A 16,578-nucleotide genomic window follows, 5' to 3' on the forward strand; every position below is an offset into this window, starting at 1 on the left:
TATCTCAGCTATATGCCCTTTCTTGCCAGGCATTGGAGGCATCCTGGAAAAATGATTTTTAAATGAGACTGAAATTCAAGAGTCCCAAGTACTTTTCTTAGTTCATATCATGATTGACTGTGAGATTTTGTGCTAGTCAGTCTTTCTATTTATTGGTCCCTTTACCTGTAAGAAAGGAACCTGCAGCTCATCTTCTCAGGGCACCACAGTGCTGCTCACAGGCAGCCCAAGATGTTACACAGAAAAATAGTTAGGCCTGGGAGACCTACTTCATCAATTATAATTATAAGTGTTTAAAAATAATGGCCTGAGGGATGCCTGGGTGGCTCAGTGGTTGAACATCTGCTCAGGGCATGATCCTGGAGTCCCGGGATCAAGTCCCACATCGGGCTCCCTGCGTGGAGCCTGCTTCTCCCTCTGCCTTTGTCTCTGACTCTCTCTGTGTCTCTCATGGATAAATAAATAAAATCTTTTAAAAAAAATAGTGACCTGAGAACCTAAATGTTTCTCATCAGTTTGTATAACACAAATGCAGATACATGTATCTTCAGAAAGGATAGTTACAATACAGTTTTCTTTCTTTCTTTTGAGTGAAATAAATCACTTTTTACTATTAGAGTATAATTTTATCTAGGCATAAACTGACTGCTTCCTATTCACTTATTCCATTTTTTAATGTTTTGAGGGCTCTGGTTGTGTCAGGCACTCTTCTAGGCACGCAGCAGTGAACAAGACCAATGTTCTCTCTACCCTAGAATAGGCTCCAGTCTGAGGGATTCAGAGCCCTATGAGCAGCAGAATCCCCCAGCTCCTGCCCCAGCTCTTTAGCCAGAAGGAAACATCCACTGAATGTTTAGGAAGTAGCTGAGCTTTTCTCAAGGTCCAAAGCCATTTCTGGAAAACTAATGATAATCAGCCGTTATTTGGCACTTACCGTGCACCAAGGACTGAACTAAGTGCTTTATCTACATTATCTCATTGATTCATCAGAACAGCTTAATGTGGCCCAATAGTGTTATTACAGATAGGGAAACTGAGGTACAGATATATTAAATATTTTCCCCAAGGAGACCCAACTAGGCAGTGGCAGAACCAGGACTCACATCTGACAGTCTTTCTTCGGAGTCGTACAGATATATTAAATATTTTCCCCAAGGAGACCCAACTAGGCAGTGGCAGAACCAGGACTCACATCTGACAGTCTTTCTTCGGAGTCCACACTGGATCTGCTCATGGGCTCAAGTCAGAAACAACTCCCAGGACACTAACTGAATGTGCTAGAGGTTTTCTTATCCTTTTACAAACCCTACTTAGCCTGTGAATCAGTAAGGAGAATTTTTGATTCATCGCCTAGAATGCATATTTCTGGGCTAAGTTTGAAAGCAGATATCTTTCCCTCACTTTGAAAATTAACATTTGTCAATGGTTTTTGTTAAATTATTAAGAGTAGCTGATTCCATACCCCAGTCCCATGGAATAACCCTAAGTCCAACATGAAATTTTCTAAACTGTGTTCAAGATTTCTTATTAAGTGTTCCATCAAAAAGGATTCTGTGGGAATAATAAGTTGGGGAAACCACATTCTCTACTCTATAAAATTCATAATAGTTATAAGCATATTAATGGTTCTGTAAAATCCTGCAGTTGCTCCTAGTGTATACCGTACCTGACTAACCTCACTTGACCTAGTTTCCCAAATATGTATTAACATCTTAAGAACCTAGTATCTCAAGGGGCAAGTTGGAGAAACTGCTCTAGAAAGAGGCTCGGAGAAAGATTTAGACTGCTAATGATAAGCATATTTTAGTCCAACTTAAAATGAATTAAAAGATCCTTTTATTAGAAACCTTAAAAGGGGGAAAAAAAAAAAACCCTTAGAAGGTGTCTAAATACCTACCTGTAGGATCCTTAAAAGCAGCTTCTGAGTAGGTGCACAGTCATGCTAACCCAGATCGATGGTAAATTGTTTATTAGGTAGATTAGGAAAGAGAGACACTAGTTTGCTGTGTCAGGGTGAAAGCCACGTGGGAGGATGTCCTAAGAGCACTGGAGCCAAGTTGAACCATCCACAATTATTTGTCTTACTCTTAGCCAAGTGAATGGCACTCTTGATGTTTCAGTGCCCCCTGGGGGCCATCAAGATATTACATGGGAGTCACAACACTAAATGGATAAAACAGAATTATGAATACTCTTCAAGGCACACAGTCTTCTCATTAGTGAAGCCTCCACATTTTGCAGGATATGTCCCTTGTTTGGGGAATGGTTACAGTCAAGAAATACTTGGCTACAAGATCTGTGAGGAAAGCTTCATAGTGATAGAGATGGCATTCTTTAGACAGGTGGTAGAAACTAATGAGTGTTATTTCTCTTACAACACACCACAATAACTAGAGCATTTTCTCTGTTTGCACTTAGGTATTCCTATGGTATAATTGTTGGTATTTATGGCTTTGTGCATATTCACTGATTCTGATTGACAGCTCCAGTCTCATTCTGAGGAGCCTGTTTGCCGAAACACTTTGAAGACTAATAACAAACATTCTGGGGGCACCTGGGTGGCTCAGTGGTTGAGCGTCTGCCTTTGGCTCAGGGTGTAATCATGGGCCCTGGGATCGAGTCCCACATCCTGCTTCTCCCTCTGTCTGTGTCTCTGCCTCTCTCTCTCTGTGTCTCTCATGAATGAATGAATGAATGAATGGATGAATGAATGAATAAAATCTTAAAAAAAACAATAACAAACATTCTGTTGTCTATTTTCAGTCCTAATCTATGAACCAGAAAATCCTGAGGCCAAGGAGTTTTTCTCCCTTATTGAAGAAATGTTGCTGATGGGTAAATTTAAAAATGGAAATTTCTTCTTTCTCGTAGAACTATGAGCAGTCACTATTTCAAAACTTATTATCCCAGGAGACTAGTGAAGTACACTCTCAGGAAGTGGTTAAGAAAAGACTCCCTGGGGGGGGAAAAAAAAAGAAAAGGCTAACTGGTTATCTTTGGATGGTTTCATGAAGCCAGATTGTCCTTTGTGGGTGGGTGGTTAAGGTGTCTCCCTTTTCTCTGTGGGGTGGAACTGCCTGTAAAGCAGGCTCACTGGACACCAGGCATCAGCAATGACAGTCTTCACAGGGAACAAAATGTGCTAATTGCCACACGTTAGACTAGCTAGCCCACAATTCCAAGGAAAACCAGTACCCTCTAAATTACCATACATCTTACTTACTTCTATTTCATTAAGAATTATGGTAACGGTAGTAAAATAAATACTTGCATAGATCTGTGTTTTGAATTTACTCTAAATCTGTAAACATCTTTATACCAGTAAGAATATACCCTTTGTACTACTACTTTGGGCCTGCATACAAGTTAGCAAAGTTTGACTCAGTCCTCATGTTCCAAAGATAGATATTTCTTAGTGGAGAGAGAAGCAAGGAGAATTATTTTTCAAAGAGTACAAATATCAAGAACATTTTAAGCAATTCTCTTCCTTTCTGTGGCAGAGAAATCTCAAAATCTTGAGGAAGATGATGAAGATAGTGAAGAAGACAGTAGCGGTGAGAGTGAAGGAGAAAGCAGTGAGGAGTTAAGTGAAGAAAGTTCTGATGAATGTGAAGACGAGTGATGAAAGTTGCTGCTGTGGTTCAATCTTCATGTATTTTCATTATTGTATACCATGGAAATATAAAGGACAAAGCTGAATTTTAGTCTGATTGTTTTTTATTTGTTAGAGTTCTTATAGTTTACCCATATTGGTTTGAGCTCCTTCTTAATATTTAGGTCTTACCTTTATTTGAATTACTGACAGGAAATTAATAATACAAAATTACATACATAGCATTAACTGTGTGCCAGGTACTGTTCTGCACACATCATTTAATCCAAACCCATGAGGTTTGGCTTAAAACAACACAAATAAATTATCTTACAGTTCCAGAGATCAGAAATCCAAAATGAGACTCACTCAGCCAAAATCAGGATGTCAGCAAGGCAGCACTCTTTCTGGAGGCTCTAAGAGAAAATCTCTTTCCTTGCTTTTTCCAGCTTCTAGAGCTTATACATAGTCCTTGGCTCATGGCCCCTTCCTGCATTTACAAAACCTGTGACATCTGGCTGAGACCTTCTCACATTGTCATCTCTCTCTATATATATATATCTCTATCTCTCCCTCCCTGCGTTGTAATTTTTGTTAAATTCACATTTGTTAAGTAGAGCCCTGGTGTATGTCAGATGGTAAGTGATTCTTCCCCAAAAACCACAAGGGAGAGTGAACTAGAGAAGTTCACTCTGGGGGAGTGGTCCTGGAGGAGGCACATGGCATACATCAGAGGGGCACATAGGAAGGTCAAGGTGCAGACAGATAGTGGACAGAAGGACCTGGGGCATGCCTTTATTAGGGCCATGCTTTTGGGGTTCCCAGGCAGACTAGCCAATTCAAACCAAGAAGATCAGGGTTTTGGTAAGCTTAGTGAGGAGTCTTATCTAAGGGGTGCACAGGGGAAGCAGTTGGAAGGTAGGAGAGATTGTTTATCATGGGGGACATTGGGGAAGTTACATCAGGAGTCTACACTTGTGATTCTGCAGGCTATTTAGTGCATAGATTATCACCTCATGCACTTGAGAGACAGGCTAGTGTGCTCAACCACACAAAATGGATGCCAAGGCAGCAATTATATGGAGTAGTTTAGTGAAACTCTCAACACCCTGCCTCCTTCCACTTTGAAAGATCTATTTGGGGGGCACCTGGGTGGCTCAGTCAGTCAAGTGTCTACCTTCACCTCAGGTCATGGTCTTAGGGTCCTGGGATTGAGCCCCATGTCTGGCTCCACACTCAGTTGGGTGTGTGCTTATACTTCTCCTCTGCCCCTTCCCTTCTCCCCATGCTTGCTCTCTCAAATAAATAAAATCTAAAAAAAAAAAAAAAAAAAAAAAAAAGATGTGTTTATTTGAGAGAGGGAGCGTGCATGCATGTGAGCCAGAGAAAGGAAGAAAAACAGACTCCCTGCTGAGGGGGAGCCAGACTAGGGGTTCACTCGGGGCTTGATCTCATGACTCTGAGATCATCACCCTGAGATCATCACTTGAGCCAAAATCAAGAGCCAGGTGCTCAACCGATTGAGCTACCCAAGCATCCCATCTTCCATTTTTAAAGACATTTATAATTACATTGAGCACATCTGGATATTGCAGGATAATCTATAATCTTCCCTATGTTCGAGTCTGCTGGTTAGGAACTTTAATTCAATCTGTAATCTTAATTGCCTTTCGCCATGTAACCTCACAAACGTATAGGTTCTGGGGATTAGGACATACACATCTTTGAGAGTGGGGTGACATTATTCTGCCTACCATAGGAAGTACTGAGTACGTATTTATTTTTTGGAATTCATGGTATGGAGCTTGGAAGAAACACTTTGATGGAAATAGATGCCTTAATTAGGAGTCATCAGTTTAGACTCAATTAGATAACACATAACAGGTATCTTTGATTAGAGATAGTAGTCAAAGATAAGGAAGTGATGGCACATAGAGTGTAGTCTGAGTAGAAGAGGACTAAAACTAAAATTAAATGATAACATTTTAAGCAGTAGTCCCAGAGAGAGAAGTGCACAATGGAGACAAAAGAGCAGCCAGCAGGAAAATCAAGAAAGTGAATATAGTGGATACTATCGGTTACCCACTCAGCATCTATCCCTCCCTGCCTCTTTGCTAAGAAAGCCCTGATTCTGTTAGGATGTTCACTCCCCCACACACATAGCCATGGGATTCAGGAAAGACCCTCAGCCAATCAGTACGTGGCATTTCTTTGGTGACTGTTACTGTTCCAAAGGGGGAAATGTGACCTACATTGGCCCAACCAGATCAAGGACTTTATTTCCTGATTGGGAAGAGATTACTCCATCCCTCTGATTAAGAAGCAGGAAGCATGTTGCCCTCCTTACTGCTGGCAGCCATTTTATGATGATGAGGGAATTGAATCTTAGGATGAAGCTGATGCTGTGGATGGTAGAACCTAGATTTCTGGTGATGTTCCGCCATGGAATTAACTGGTCTGGAAGCCAGCCCTTGTTAGCGCTCCTGTTATTTGAGATAGCTTTCTTATTTAAACCGATTGGGATTGAGGTATTTTTTAATTGCTGCCAAAAACATCCTAACTGATAATGGGTAGTACCACAGAAATGGCAGGAGAGCTTCTAGGTCCAGAAAGATCTGGCCAAACATTGTAAAAAGGACAAGTTAGATAAGAACTAAAAAGGGTGTTGGAGGGTGCCTGGGTGGCCCAAGCCTTCAGCTCAGGTCATGATTTAGGGGTCCTGGGACCAAGCCCCACTTTGGACTCCTTGCTCTGCTTCTCCCTCTGTCCCTCCACCCCATTCATACATGTGCTCTTTCTCTCTCTCTCTCAAAAATAAAATCTTTTTTAAAAAAGGTGTTGGATTGTAACAGAGGTGTTTGGTGGCATTAGGGAGAGCAGTGTCAGTTGGGTGGGGGACAACCATATTTCAATGAGTTCGAGTGCACTCGAGTTGAAGAAAAGAAAAGGAGTTTGATTATGAAGGAAAAGCTGTATTGTTGGAAGACATAAGGGAAAGGGGATGTGATTTTTTAAATGTTTAAGATGAGGTTTAGTAGGAATGATGATTATTTATACTAATAAGCTATTATGCATTAGATACTGTCTAAGCATTCCATATGTTAATATTTTTACTCTTTATAACACCTGTACAGACTGGCATTATGTCCCATTTACATTTGAAGTAATTGAGGCCTAGAGAAATTGAGAGCAACTTTCTAAAGATCACATAACTGGGAAATTGGAAGATTCAAATCTAGGTCTTTTGGGGTATGTGTGTGGTGGTTTCATAACTATTTGACCATCTGGTCTTTTTTTTTTTAATTTTTTATTTATTTATGATAGTCACAGAGAGAGAGAGAGGTGCAGAGACACAGGCAGAGGGAGAAGCAGGCTCCATGCACCGGGAGCCCGATGTGGTATTCGATCCCGGGTCTCCAGGATCGCGCCCTGGGCCAAAGGCAGGCGCCAAACCGCTGCGCCACCCAGGGATCCCCATCTGGTCATTTCTTATCCACACTGACCAACTGTAGGTTCTTGAAAGTGGTGGTACTTAAGTATCTAATGTATATAGAGTTTATTTGGCAAACCTTTATTCTGGACAACTGCACGCCGATACAGTGTATTCCTTTATGAGGCATTCCCTATTTTCTTTGGTTCAGATGGACACCAAACTCTTTGTGGAGTCAATGAACACATGTGAAGTTCCCATCTCCTTCATGGCAAATTTCCAGATCTCTGAGTGCCCGAGGAGCATACCTCTTGAAGCCTATTCCATGGATGATGCACTTGTGAATGTTGATGGTGTGTTCTCTGGTCACTAGCTCCCTGACAGAGTGGGCCTTCTCACTGCTCTTCTTTGTGAGAGCGCCATTCTGCTGGACCCAGATTGGAAAGGGAGAGTGCAAGGTATTCCAAATCCAGGTTATTTTAGTCAAATGCTGACCTACCCTTCACCCCTGTGCTTTCCTCCCTGAAAGGTCAATAGAAGGAAACAGATTGGAGAAAGGGAGATAATTTGTGAAGTAAAGCCTATCTAGTGCCTCAGAAAATGCATATAACATAACCTTAGTTTGTGGTAGTTGGTTCTGTTTGGATGGCTGCTCCAGTAGTCCAAATGTGGGATCAGAGTTGTCTCTCCTTTGTTTTCCAATATTGGTCCTTATAAAGCCTTCAATTATCCTACAGTTCTTTACATATTAAACAAGGTGAAAACTTGCATTTCCCTTCCAAGTACTAACCAGGCCCGACCCTGCTTAGCTTCCGAGATCAGACGAGATCGGGCGCGTTCAGGGTGGTATGGCCGTAGACTGCATTTCCATTCATTGAAATGTGATTTTTTTTTTTACTTTACCGTGGTTGCTATGTAAGATATATGTAATTTTGGTATTTGCCTAAAATACTGATGTTTGACAACAGTGAATGCTTGAACATAACTCATAATGCCAGAAGTGAAGGAAAGCCTAGATATATTGGAAATGTTTTGGGGTTCTGGGCAAGTGTCCTATATCATGAGGTACTAAGAGTTCACAGAGGCAAGTAGGATGAGACTGCCAAGGCCAGATTAAGGAGGGAAAGGTCTCTCTGATTTCCTAATGAACTCCCCAGCTGCTATGGGATATGAGTTATAATGGGGTATGGGGACTGAGCAGAAGTTGGAGAGACTTGAAGTGAAGCACTGGGAGGTGAGATTGGCTTGCACAGCCTTGTTCAAAAGGTACCTTTGAAGCAAGAGACAGCCTATGCAGATATTGTGATTGATTTCCTACATCCATTCCAACCTAGGTGATAACTCTAAGCTAATCATGGTATTCCCATCCTCCTTGCTATTGGATTTTTAAGAACAGCTTTATTGAGATATCATTGACATATAAAAATTTTATTTTTATTTTTATATATACTTAAGGCGTACAACTTGATGATTTGATACACATTGTGAAATGATCACCACAATCAAGCTTATTAACATATCCATCATCTCTACATAATTACAAATGATGTGTGTATATTGAGGAGATTGAATTTATGATCTATCATCTTAGCCGAAGAAGGGGAATTGGTGGATCCTTGTGCCGGTTCACAATGTAATGCCGGTTACATTTCTGTGTAAAACAGAAATACAGGCATATCTCATTTTATTGTGCTTTGCTTTATTGCACTTTGCAGATATTGGATTTTTTACAAATTGTAGGTTTGAGGCAACCCTGCATTGAACAAGTGGACTGGTGCCATTTTGGTAATTCTCACAATATTTAAAACTTTTTCATTATTATTATATTTATTATTGTGATCTATGATTCAGTGTCACTATTGTAATTACTTTGGGGTGCCACGCAGTATGCCCATATAAGACAGCAAACTTAATTGATAAATGTGTATGTTCTGATTGTTCTACTGACCTCTCTCTCTCTCTCTCTCTCCCTTCCTTGTCCTCAGGCTTCCCTATTCCCTGACACACTATAATATTGAAACTAAACCAGTTAATAACCCTACAGTGGCCTCTAAGTGTTCAAGTGAAAAGAAGAGTCACATATCTCTCACTTTAAGTCAAAAGCTAGAAATGATTAAGCTTACTGAGGAAGGCATGGTGAAAGCCAAGCGTCTTGCACCAGCTAGGCCCAGTTGTGAATGCAAAGGAGAAGTTCTTAAAGTTGGAAGTGCAACTCCGGTGAACATACAAATGACAACAAAGCACAAAGCTTTATTGCTGATATGGAGAAGGTTTTGGTGGTCTGCATAGAAGATCAAACTAACCACCACATTCCCATAAGCCAAAGCCTAATCCAGACCAAGGCCCTAACTCTGTTTAATTTCCTGAAGGCTGAGAGAGGTGAGGAGGCTGCAAAAGAAAAGTTGGAAGCTAAGAGGTTGGTTCATGAGGTTTTAAGGAAAGAAAACATCTCCACAGCATAAAAATGCAAAATAAAGCAGCATGTACTGATGTAAAAGCTGAAGCAAATTATCCAGAAGATCTGGCTAAGATAATGAATATGGCTACCCTAAACAATAGATTTTCAATGTAGACAAAACAGCCTTCTTTAGGAAGATGCTGCCATCTAAGACTTTCATAGCTAGAGAGAAGTCAATGCCTGGCTTCAAAGAAGAGGCTGACTCACTTGTCAAGGGCTAATGAAGTTGGTGACTTGAAATTGAAGCCAATGCTCATTCTGAAATCCTAACGGAACTTTAGTTGACAAGGATGCCGAGAAAGGGTAACCGTCTTACACTGTTGGTGGGAATGCAAACTGATGTAGCCATTCTGGAAAACAGTATGGAGTTGCCACAGAAAGTTAAAAATAGAACTACCCTACCACCCAGGAATTACACTACTAAGTATTTACCCGAAGGATACAAAAGCAATAATTCAAAGGGATACATGCACACCTATGTTTATAGCTGCATTATCAGCAATAGTCAAATTATAGAAAAAGCCCAAATGTCTACTGATGGGTGGATAAAGATGTGTATACACACACACATACACACACACACGCACACACATACACACACACACACACACACACACACACTAGAATATTACTCAGCCGCCAAAAAGAATGAAATTTTTCCCATTTGCAATGGTGTGGGTGGAGCTAGAGAATATTATGCTAAGTGAAATAAGTCAGAGAAAGACAAACACCATATGATTTCATTCATATGTGGAACTTAAGAAACAAAACAAGTGAACACGAGGTGGGGGGAGAGGAGAACCAAGAACAGACTCTTAATGATAGGAAAAACCCTGATGATTACCAAAGGGGAGGTAGGTGGGGTGGGTGGGTTAAATAGATGATGAGGATTAAGGAATACACTTGTGAAGAGCACTGGGTGATGTATGTAAGTGTTGAATCACTAAATTCTACACCTGAAACTAATATTACACTGTATGTTAACTAACAGAAATTTAAATTAAATCTTGAAAAAAATAAGGGTCTTCAAAAATTATACCAAATCCACTCTGCCTATGCTCTATAAATGGAAAAACAAATCCTGAATGACTGCACATCTGCTTACAATATGGTTTACTGAATATTTTAAGCCCACTGTTGAACCTACTGCTCAGAAAAAAAATTCTTTCAAAATATTACTGCTCAGTGACAATGTACCTGGTTACCCAAGAGCTCTGACGGAGATGTATAATGAGATTAATGTTGTTTTCCTGCCTACTAACACATACATTTTGCAGCCTAAGGATCAAAGGAACTTTAACTTTCAAATCTTATTGTATAAGAAATACATTTTGTAAGACTACAGTTGTCATTGATAGTGATTTCTCTGATGGATCTGGACAAAGTAAATTGAAAACCTTCTGGAAAGGATCCACCATTGTAGATGTCATTAAGAACATGTGCGATTCATGAGAAGAAGTAAAAATATCAACATTAACAACAGTTTGGAAGGAGTAGATTCCAACCCTCATTCCAACCCAACAACTCAGTAGAGAAAGTAATTGCGTATGTGGTGGAAATAGCAAAAGAACTAGAAGTGAAGCCTGAAAATATGACTGTATTGCTGCAATTTCATGATAAAACTTGAACAAATGAGGGGTTGCTGCTTCTTTTTTTTCCTAAAGATTATTTATTTACTTCTTTATTTGAGAGAGAGAGATTGAGAGCAGAAGCAGAGAGGAGGGCTAGAAGGAGAGGGAGAAGCAGACTCCCCATTGAGCAGAGAGCCTGACACAGGGCTCAATCCCAGGACCCTGCCTGAGCTGAAGCCAGATGCTTAACCAACTGAGGCACCCAGGCACCTCTGAAGCGTTGCTTCTTATTTATGAACAAAGAAAGGGATCTGTTGAGATGGAATCTATTTCTGGTGAAGATGCTATAAAGATTGTTGAAATGACAAAGATCTAGAATATTACATAAACTTAGTTGATAAAGCAGTGGCAGGGCTTGGGAGATTGACTCCAATTTTGAAAGAAGTTCTACTTTGGGTAAAATGCTATTGAATAGCACTGCACGCTACAGAGAAGTCATTCATGATGGGGATTAAGTCATTCATGAAAGGAAAGTGAATCAAGGCGGCAAAGTTCATTGTTTTATTTTAAGAAATTGCCAGTCACTTCAACTTTCACCAACCACAACCTGATTAGTTACCAGGGATCAATATCTAGGCAGGAACCTCCACCAGTAAAAAGATTATAATTCACTGAAAGCTCAGATGATGGTTAGTATTTTTTAACAAAGTATTTTTAAGGTATGTACCTTAGATTTTTTAGACATAATGCCAACACTTAATAGACTACACTATCATAACTTTTATATGTACTTGGGAGCCAAAAACTTCATTTGACTTGCTTTATTGTGATATTTGCTGTATTTCAGTGGTCTGGAACAGAACCCTCATTATCTCCAAGGTATGCCTGCATGAAACTGATTTTTTATAGTTATCCCTGGATTGTGCAACTGAGGTGGGGAGGTAGGTGAGAAGAGTTTTTTTTTTTTTTAATTTATACTTTTTATTTATCCTCTTTTTTTGGTGTGGGCATGCATCACTTTTTTATTGTGGTAAAATATTCATAACATACATTTAACCATTTGAACCATTGTTAAGTGTATAGTTCAATAGCATTTAGTATTTGCATATTGTTGCGATAACATCACCACGACCCCTCTCAAGAACTTTTTCATTTTCTCAGACTGAAATTCTATATGCAATAAACAATAACTTCTAATCCCCCTTTCTTCAGCCCCTGGAAACCATTGGTTCCACTTTCTATAAATAGGATTTAACTATTCTAGGTATCATATGTAAGTGGAATCTTACAATATTTATCTGTTTGTGACTGACTTATTTCACTTAGCATAATGTCTTCAGTATTCATTAGCATCATAGTATGTATCAGTGCTTCATGCCTTGTTATAGCTAAATAATATTCCAATGTGTATATATATATATATATATATATATATCACATTTTGTTTATCCATTCATCCATTGATAGACACTAGGGTTGGGTCCATTTTTTGGCTATTGTGAATAATGTTGCTATGAACTGTGTCTGTCCAATACTAAAAACTGTATCAAGTATCTGTCCAATACTAAAAACTTTTTAATTGAGTCTATACATGAGTGGGGAGTGGAAATCTGAAAAAAAATAAAGTAAAAAGTTTGACCATGGTTGTATTGGGTGATGAGGTTATTTCATTTCTTTTCATTATAGAGTCATATACTTTCTGAGATACAGAAAAGTTAACACAGGGCAAAAAAGAAACAAAGAGATCAATATTTGTGGAGTCCCTATGTATGTGAATGAATCATTTTAGCAGGCCTTAGTATCTTAGTATGCTAGAAGCTTCTAATGAGGATAAATACTGATAAGTAAATAGATCATTATGTTCAGAAAATAAAAGTCATCTAATATAGAAACTTGCTGATCTTCATAGAACAGTTAGTATATTCACAAACTTGCTTACCCTTATACTTAATTGGACCATTTAAGTAGCAATAATTGTAATCTATCACCAATAGCCACCGGCCCAGTCCCTATTTTCTTAGAATTTATTGTGTAGCTCCTATTGCTGAATAACTGTACAAATATATTTTTAATTATAGGGGCCAAGAGCAGGCCACTCAAAGATGGGCCACTTTGGCAGAAAGATTCTTTTGAGTTATAAAAGGCAATAAACCCCCACCCCCCCCCCAGCAGATTCAGAAAAAGCTCTTTACCTCCTTATCAACTGCCTAAAAAGAATTTAGATAAAGGACCCACTCCAAGAAGAGAGCTATCACCATACATAACTACAGTATAATATGAACTAGGTGTGGTAGACAAGGAGAAACCTAACAAAGCCTATTTGATCAAATCCTCTATGTCCTGTTGTTCCTGAGTGGCTCAGCAAACATTTGCTGGTAAACATTGTTCATCTTCCTGTAAATTGCATTCCTTCCCTTTGAGGTCCCAGACTCCTAATCTCTTCTCTTTAATTCAGTATGATATATTTTCCTGATTTGGCCTGCCTATCTTTGGAATTTCATGTCTGTGTGGATTTCCTGAAATCCACAAAATGAAATTTAATTTTTCCTGTTAATCTGTCTAATGTCAATTTGATTCTTTCTTCAGCTAGAAGGATCTTGAAGAGCACAGTAAATTATTTCTCCCCAACAAATAGTTCGTTAACTTTCATGAGCTCCTTTCCTACTTTTTTAATACTTTAACTTGCCTCCTCTTCTACTCTGGAATGAAGGTTTTTGGTGTGTTTCATGCTCTCAGGTCCCTAAACTGTATCTTCATCTCTAATAAGTTATTTTAAATGTCTTTCCATAAAAAAAGATTATTTGAAAATGATCACTCTGTAAAGATGATAGATTCCACAGTTTCCTGTCTACCACTAGATAGTGTGTTAGGAGGAAAATCTCTTCCTCGTCATAACAGGCACCAAATTCAGTTTCTTCCTATTGGCATCAGAAGAACTCAACCAAAGTTGGGTCAGAATACACAAATCAATAGGCAGCATCATTATCCTAAAATCACCTTCTCTTAGTTTGTAACCCACCAATGAAATAAGAAGAAAAGTGTTAAAAATCATGTACTAAACAGAATTACAAGAATACTTTGAGAAAGTTGTCTCAAAGTAAAACTTGCCAAATTGAGACTTTTTACAACTTGTTAAAGCAATGGCTTAAATACTAGTGTAACTGGCTGTTCGTTCATAGGCTAGTTGAGATCCTGTAGATGGCTCTGACTTTATGAGACTTATTTCTTCCTTCTCTACATTTTCTTTTCAATTCATCTGAATCCAGATATAACAAGAAAAAAAAAATGACTCCACACACTTCTTCTTCAGTTGCTAGGCACCTTTCAGATGGCCACCTGAAGATTTTAGGAATATATTGTCTATTCAGCTGCTTCAGTGCTTCTCTGTGGCTTTCCCTGACTTTGAAGTTGAGATAATAGCCCCAGTGAGAAGATATTATCATTTAACTTACATATTTAGGGATTGTTTGAGATTTCAGGTTGTGCATATCTAAAGGGTCCTTGACTTACCCAAAGGCAAAGAAAACAGGACCTCAGGCTTGGAACTGAGAGTAAGATAGAAAGAATGAGCTCCAGGTGACTAACTTCTTGGAGAAACGCATGGTACTGATTTGCAGATGTTACAGGCGAGAACCTTGGCTCACATTCTGTAAGTACATTGGCTGTGTTTCTTACATGTAAGTTTTTGACATAAAAGGGATTGAGCTACAGCAGGTCAGATGAATTCCATTAAATTTCCAGTTTTCTTCCCTGAGTAACTGGGAAGGAACTCAATCTTAAACAGAAGTTTAAGTCCTCAGATTCATCACGGAGTCAGAACCTTCTAGAACCTTCTCATAAGCAATAGTCACCTACATCTAAAAACAAAGGCTAACTACCTGTTATTTTAAACAGTTAAAGGCTTTTACACTGAAAGAAATGGTTAAAATATTATTCTTGCCACTCTCCCATTCCATAACAGTTCACCAAAGCATCTCATGTGGGGAAACCAACTTTCTTGCATCCCACTCTTTTGGGAAAAGGCTGATTTTGCCTTAGTTTTTGTTAAGAGAAGACCAGAAAACATAGATATATCTTAAAAGCTCTCCGTCAGAATTTCTATTCAGATCTGTTATTTCCTTGGTCTCCACTTTTGCAGGGAAATACCTTGCCTAATATCAGAGTTCCTTTCCTAAGGCTACCTTGGGGGTAAAGCTCTGTGGGAAAGCAATGGCTATTCACATCCCCTCCTCTTTCACCAAAGGGACAGAGACCCTGGGTGTCTCAGGCCACTTCCAGCAGCATCTCTCAGCATTTTAAGCAGCCCTGCTTTGTGAAATATGGCAGGGTATGACTGTGAACGGGGAAGGGCCTGCAGTTTTCCTTGAAGAACTGCTCTCCTGTGGAGAGGGTTGTTGTTTCCTCTCAGATATTGTAATCTATCGCCACCTGCTGGTCCCTCTGTCCCCGGGTTTGGAATAGCCGGAATGGAGTTTAAGATTAACACAAGATTTGCCCAGATACAAATCACTCTGTCCTCCTTGATTAATTTCTTTAATATTAGAATATTTTCATCTTTCGAATACCAAGCAGGAAGGGACCATTTGATGATTATCTGAGGAACTCAGCTCTCTTCGTTAGGAGGAGAGATTCTAATTTCCGGAGTCCCTTCCAGGGTTCTGGCTGAAATTCTGCCTTCCTCGCCACCCTTTTAACCCTTTCCTGCCTCTCAGGAGTGAGAGGTGGGGTCTGCTGAGGTAGGGGTCCTCTAAGCGATGGTCCCCAAAGAAAGTCCAGAATGATTTAGGAACTATCTTTAAAGTACACAAACACACCGAATAGGCTTGAGCTTCTACTTAAGAAAAGCCGAGCGTAAGGTTAACAACGCTTCCCACAGCCCTGTCTCAGGAGACAGACGTTTAAACGGTGAGCCCTGCCGTTTCCCCCCCTCTTTTTTGGTCATAAATTAGATACTTAAAATAGACCTTAAAGAGCCAGCTGACATGAACCAACACAGTGGCTCCAAATTACCTTTCCTGGAAGCTAAAAATGCTAAATGCGTCAAAAGAAGAGAGAGAGAAAAAAAAAGATTGACATTTCTTATTTACTCATCTTGACGTGGACCATATTTTACGCATAAAAAATCCCCCCCGCAGCCTGTTTTGGGGCCCCTTCCACGCCTTAGTCTCCTCCCACCCGTTCCCTTTTTTCTTTTGCTGAAAGGCTCGGCTCGAAATCCGATTGGAATATCTTTAAACATCCCTGGGAAAGGGCATTGTGGGCGGAGGGTCGTGTTCCCAAGTCCCAGCCGTCGCTGACCTAAAGGAAGGTTGTCCTGGGTGGACAGGATCGAGTAGCGGGGGCTGCAGGCTTGGAAACCCCTAACACCCGGGGGAGCCCGGAGGGCTCGCGCTCGCCCACTCCTTCCGCCTCTGGGCGCCGGGTTCCCATTTCTTCAAAGCCCTAAACCTTACATCAAATGCAAACGAAACAGCTGGGCGGACGCCACTCCCTTCCGGACCACCCCTGACCACCGGTTCGAGTCCCC

General features: G+C 40.0%; 1 protein-coding gene across 4 annotated transcripts in view; it reads left to right on the plus strand.

Moving 5' to 3' along the window:
- The window catches only part of ERICH2 (glutamate rich 2), a 36,402-nt gene extending 32,703 nt beyond the window's left edge, over window positions 1–3,699 (plus strand). For all 4 annotated transcript variants that reach the window (XM_025460129.3, XM_025460132.3, XM_025460133.3 and 1 more), the window contains 2 exons: window positions 2,764–2,835; window positions 3,501–3,699. In XM_025460129.3, the coding sequence (XP_025315914.1) occupies window positions 2,764–2,835; window positions 3,501–3,622 (194 nt within the window). In that variant the 3' untranslated portion in view covers window positions 3,623–3,699. The remainder of the gene's footprint in view (window positions 1–2,763; window positions 2,836–3,500) is intronic.
- The last annotated feature ends 12,879 nt before the right edge of the window (window positions 3,700–16,578 follow it).

This window comes from Canis lupus, chromosome 36, assembly GCF_003254725.2.
Source record: "Canis lupus dingo isolate Sandy chromosome 36, ASM325472v2, whole genome shotgun sequence".
In the NCBI taxonomy this organism is placed as follows: domain Eukaryota; kingdom Metazoa; phylum Chordata; class Mammalia; order Carnivora; family Canidae; genus Canis; species Canis lupus.